Source organism: Mya arenaria, chromosome 12, assembly GCF_026914265.1.
Source record: "Mya arenaria isolate MELC-2E11 chromosome 12, ASM2691426v1".
Lineage (NCBI taxonomy): Eukaryota > Metazoa > Mollusca > Bivalvia > Myida > Myidae > Mya > Mya arenaria.
Genome location: NC_069133.1, coordinates 34,093,639 through 34,099,787, shown reverse-complemented (window position 1 = coordinate 34,099,787; position 6,149 = coordinate 34,093,639). Strand labels below are relative to the sequence as shown.

The 6,149-nt window shown below is 37.0% G+C and overlaps 1 protein-coding gene across 1 annotated transcript; it reads right to left on the bottom strand.

The window, feature by feature from the left end:
- Window positions 1-4,686: 4,686 nt before the first annotated feature.
- LOC128210628 (uncharacterized) lies at window positions 4,687-5,668 on the bottom strand. The gene is made up of 2 exons (XM_052914981.1): window positions 5,583-5,668; window positions 4,687-5,076 (listed from the first exon to the last, which is right to left on the bottom strand). The coding sequence occupies exons 1-2, from the start codon at window positions 5,652-5,654 to the stop codon at window positions 4,687-4,689; spliced, it is 462 nt and encodes a 153-aa protein (XP_052770941.1). The 5' UTR covers window positions 5,655-5,668.
- Between the last annotated feature and the right edge of the window lie 481 nt (window positions 5,669-6,149).

Here is a 6,149-nt window from a genome sequence, read left to right as displayed (position 1 = left end):
TTTCAACACATTCCTAATTTGTTACGTACTACAGCTTCAGAGAACATTGAAATGCAACAGCATCTTCAAAAAATCATAAAAAAAATTGGTCTAATTGCAAATAACCTCCCTCCCTTATGGACTTTCATTTCGTATTATTTTAAGACGGACTGCTTATGCAATGTTAAAAATATTCATCAATTAATCCCGAAAGAAATCGATACTTATTTTGAAATAATCATCCTATTCTGCGAAAACAGTTAGGTTGCCGAAACATTCACGGGAATGACCGTAAAGTGATATGTTCGAATTAAAGGTAATTAACAACCGTCTTGCCACTATGACAGTACTCGTGAACTGTACCTTGTTTGTTATATAGACCTATCTAGCTCACAAACATTTTTCTATAAACCTTAATATCCCGTTTTAGAACTATTCACATAAAGGCATACCAGCATTTAAATGGGTTAGTAATCATACAGAAATGCAATGTTTTAAGTCCACGTAAGAGAGCTATGTAATGGCTCTCTTCAGCAGCAATGTAGCACTAGTTAACGCGCAAGGGTTGTGGCAAATGTAAAGCATGTATAATAATAGAAGTTAAATACACATATGATAGCCTGAACAGTCAGTGTATAAAACAAAATAAATAAAACATATGTACAAGATGTAAAACTGAGTTGACAAAACAGTTGTATAGTGACTGTCAATTATCAAGCAAAGCATACAAAGAACCCATGGCTAGAAAGATAGGTATAATGGTGTGACATTGTTGGCAGTACTGTTGAATGTCACGTCAATGCATATGTCTCAGCTTTCCCTAAAGGGGGACATAAACTGAAAACATAAGCACCCTTTTTTCATTTTTTAAGTACAGTTGTTACTTCATGCGTACCTCAAAGACTCGAAAGCGAAACGCGAGGAAAATATGCCTGTAACATGTCATGTTGTCGAGCAAGTTCGAACTCTTCATGAACTTTTCCTGAACTATTTTTATTTATTTGTTGTTGATGCGATATAGAGAAATATTTCATCATAAAGCGATGATTAAGGAATAATCCATCCCAGTAAATGTAGTCGACATCAGCTAACCGTATTTATTGCTGGCCGTTTACAAAAGGAGTAATTGCATTTGCGACGTGAGTTGCGCTGAGAGATATGCCACCTCAGTGAGACTGAAGTTTCCCTACAATGGGATTCACGGCGGGTCTCTGCAGCAACAAACTCACGCGCTTAAATGGGTTTCACCGATTGTCTAGCTCTGACATAAATGGTACACCCCAAAATTGAATTTACCATGTATATCGTTTGACATAAAAGTGCATGTTGACATCAGCTAGCCGCTATTATTGCTTATTATTGGCGCATGGTTTTCGACGACGACAAAAGGTTAACGCAATTTGGAAAAAGGAGGAGTTGCACTTGCGACGCGAGTTGCGCTGAGAGATATGCCACCTCAGTGAGACTGAAGTTTCCCTACAATGGGATTCACGGCGGGTCTCTGCAGCAACAAACTCACGCGCTTAAATGGGTTTCACTGATTGTCTAGCTCTGACATAAATGGTACACCCCAAAATTGAATTTACCATGTATATCGTTTGACATAAAAGTGCATGTTGACATCAGCTAGCCGCTATTATTGCTTATTATTGGCGCATGGTTTTCGACGACGACAAAAGGTTAACGCAATTTGGAAAAAGGAGTAGTTGCACTTGCGACGCGAGTTGCGCTGAGAGATATGCCACCTCAGTGAGACTGAAGTTTCCCTACAATGGGATTCACGGCGGGTCTCTGCAGCAACAAACTCGCGCGCTTAAATGGGTTTCACTGATTGTCTAGCTCTGACATAAATGGTACACCCCAAAATTGAATGTACCATGTATATCGTTTGACCTAAAAGTGCATGTTGACATCAGCTAGCCGCTATTATTGCTTATTATTGGCGCATGGTTTTCGACGACGACAAAAGGTTAACGCAATTTGGAAAAAGGAGTAGTTGCACTTGCGACGCGAGTTGCGCTGAGAGATATGCCACCTCAGTGCGACTGAAGTTTCCCTACAATGGGATTCACGGCGGGTCTCTGTAGCAACAAACTCACGCGCAAGCACTTCAAAAGGTATGACATGTTTTCCAGAGTAGACACAGCATGGCACGAGCAAAAATGATACAAAATGTTACACAATTCAAAAACACATTTTATGAACAAAAAGACATACAATAAAACACATAACATCTAAAATGACAAAAAATTTTTGTACCGGACAATGGCGCACAGTAAATCCACAACAAACAATTGAATGCGCTTATGCATGAATTTGATGTTACTCCATATAATGGGAAATTTTCGTTTGGTAATTTTCAACACGCTTTTTTCGGGTACGTCGGCGTCACATGATCTCCCATATGAGGCGCCCTATCAGATATGGTAAAAAACAGTAAAATTTGGGGTTAGTCCGTAAGTAGCTGGACATGATGAAGGCAACGACATCAGCATTTACGTAGTTTCAATTAATCTAGATGTTCCTGTACATAACGAATGTTCTGGTCTTACCGAGCGCCATATCCGGTGATCTTATATATATATCGAAACAATTAACACACATAATTACAACACAACTGAGAAGCACAATTAAGGCGTTTTCGAAGCACAGCTAGACAAACTGATACATGACATAGGTCTTTAATATATTTAAATGTCCGCTGACTGGATTTAAATGTATGTTTTTTTTAATTTCTTTGCCATTTTGATTTCATCTATATGTGTTTTAATCGGTGGTAGCTGTGTGAATTATTTTGTTGTATTATTTTCATTTTAAAGAAGGATTTTGAAAAGTTATCTGCATTTCATACAGCGCCCTTAACTGACTGTGAACACAAGTGGAGGTTACACAATTTCTACAAACAGTAAAAAACGGGGACCAAGTGACAGTTGAAAAGATGGAAATAAACTGGGCAAAAGAAACGCGAAATTATACACCAATAGATTAAGTTTGGTAAAATGTGGCAAATATCACAACAACACAAGCATGACATGGACATAAATAATGGTTGCATAGAAGTATTCATGTTGAGCTTCATTTTTTCGAGAACAACCTCAGTTAAGAAGGTCCGTAAATTCTACATTATATAATGAAAAAATGTGTAGATTTAAGTTGAAAATAGTTGCCCGTTAATTTTATAAAATTGCAAACATAAGTACAGCTGCTTAATTCAATGTACAACGCGATCTACTTGCGTGCGGCGATTTCTTACTTTGTAAACCGTTCATAGACATTTGAGGTTGTTTTCGTAGGAAATGGCCAAGGTGCTCCGAATGAAAACATCGGCGTACATGCATAAATAGATTGCATAGATTATAAATATAACAAAGTGACCACGAAAAAATATTGCATAGAATAATCAACATCAACTCATTGCACACAATATCTGATACAATACAAATAAAACATTACAAAATCATGTGCTACTGTCACCGACTTTAATGTGAACTGATTGGTAACTGAATGTGAATTTGCAGTGAGCATTAAAAGTCCTAAATGAGCTAATTCTTGAAAAATAATTTAAATTAAATTATAATACCATATACATCTTTTCGTAAATTTTTACAGTTGTTACAATCTGTGAAATCTTGTCTTACTTAGCAAGTAGCGATGCTTTACTTTATCAAACAGTCGGCTAACCACAATAGAAAATCTGCACAAGTTAGAGAACAAAAGGTGACACACATTACATAAAATATTAACATATATACAAAAACAACACTATCTTGAAATACTCATGTAGTTTAGTATTAAGAATTGTCTTCTGAGAACATTATGCCAAAATATCGAAATGTTAAACCGTCTCATTCTTAACAAATTAAGTTGGTGAATCCCAAACATCTATTTCAGCCGTAATTGCGAGTTAAAAAACGTCACAGATGCTAATATATTAATATGTGTAAACATCTATCTCATTACTTTTAATTAAAATACAATTTGAACTTTTGTATAGAAATGTTAGGTAATGAAACCAAAAAATAAATAAAAAATATTGCAATGTGCTTCTGGCTGGATTCGAACCATTATCATGAAACCCTCAAAATATTCTTAGTCCCTGTGCTTAACACTACAGGCTAAAGCATTGAGTATCGAGTGGAGGTTTTATTAGGGATGTGCTGCCTTAATGGTCGCATACTTCAGGAACTGTACAAATACATTTCTATATTCCCCAATGTTCTTTCATATTATTTGTACACTGGTGACACGTCATCTTGTTTTGAGTAATAGCTGGATTATACACTCAATTCGCCCATTCTTAATCATCATGATTTAATTTCAGCTCATATAACTGTCTTAGAAAACAACACATTGCAGGGAATGTGTATCGGTTTAGTGGCAGTGAACTGCTACTACCATTCTTCTTTGTGATTACGCTTGGCTAGAATAAATCGCGTTATTAATCACAAGCTGAGGGATTTCGCTTTCTGTACGGCAAATTGGATTCGCACGCACGCAAGCACGCATGCACGCACGCACAACTGCTTTGACTGTAGTCAGTGGCAAAAGTACAATAAATGAAGACAAACTTCATCCTGCAATGTTTATTATGCTGAACACATGAACAGATACAAATTAACATTATTGACGAATGAAACGAGCACAATTACATGTACCGGCACACTGCCGACCTAATTCTATAAAACAACTTTTTCAGTCCCTTTTCATTTAAACTTTGTCTCGCATGAACTCGGCTGGCAAACGTATGTGGGGAAGCCGCAAAACTTCAACGAGCTCTCTCTCTCTCTTCCCCAGCAACTGGTTAATTCGTGCGCGCTGGCTTGCAAAAGACCTGTACCCCAACCCGTCCCGGAATGCTCCACGCTCCCCAATCTCCAACACCAGGATGGTAGATACACCACTGTCAAGGAAGTCCTGGGCAATGTCAAGTACGGCCGCCACTATGTCCTTCGGTACGGATGTAGTTGTGATATCATTGCCGCCCAAACTCACTACCACCAAGTCCGCCCCGTACATCTTCACCTGTTTCAAAAGTCCTGGTTTGGGTTTGGAAGCTTTCATCCCGCCCGCACCAAAGAAACGCACCTCCATAGGCACCTAAAAGAATACATTTAATATTGTAAATGGCTTCACAGTCGTTGCCTTTGTAATATTCTTTTCAATTATCACCTCATTGCAACATTGTTTTAATAATTGTCATCCGTATATATTCAATTGAAGTAAAACATAATATATACAAAACAGAATATATATGCGGCCTTTCAATTATAGAATTACTACACAACTTATGACTGTAACATTTCCCAGTGTGCAAAGTGCTTAAACATCACATATGAATACATAATATATCATTGTACATTCAGACCTAATATTTAGTACGCTTAATTAGGTTGAGTCATTAAATCGTGACAGTAGGTGTTTACAAAAAGTCTACAAGCTGCACTCTCACAGATTGACCATCCTAAAACTTTTTAGTACGAGTATATTGGCATGTCGTTATATGACAACTAGAAACAAACACGTATAAATCGCCGATGTAAGCTAACTAAATAGGAAGTTAGGTTTTACTGTACATAGTGAGTGAACATGAAAAAACAACGCACCTTGAGGTCCTCATTGCAGAATGCGTCTAGTCGCCAGACGTGACTGTCCCCGAAAATTGCAACTTTCTTCATTTTTAATAACAAGAGTGAACATAACATACATGGAATATATTTGAACACACCTTTATATATACTGACAATCTGACGATTGTGCTCAAGCCATGCCAAGGTGTTAATTCTGCTACAAACACTCATTACACGGTTCTAACTTTGATATATCAACAAGCGCTTTCATTAGGTACTGCGAATTCACACCCTTTTACCAAACACGTGAAATTTAACATATCACGCTCTCAAGGTGTTCCGACTTTAATTAGCCAATTTTAAAATCCATATTCGCTTTCAACTATTCCCCAAATATTCCTCGCCTTTCTTTTTAAAAGCAAATGCTTACAACGCTTTTCCTAAAATGTATTCACTAAATCTATATTGTACTATTATTATACCAAGAACAATACGAATATAATTGATAAAACATACATATATATAGAAACACTGACGTGCAATGTACTCTTGAACTGCACTGCATTAAGAAATAAATATTCCGACTTCAGATGTTTCTCTCAT

Excerpts from the sequence above, each read along its gene's own strand:
- LOC128210628 (XM_052914981.1), bottom strand. The coding sequence starts at position 5,654 with ATGAAGAAAGTTGCAATTTTCGGGGACAGTCACGTCTGGCGACTAGAC. Across the intron at positions 5,077-5,582 it reads TCTGCAATGAGGACCTCAAG|GTGCCTATGGAGGTGCGTTT; the intron begins GTGCGTTGTTTT and ends GTATTCTTTTAG.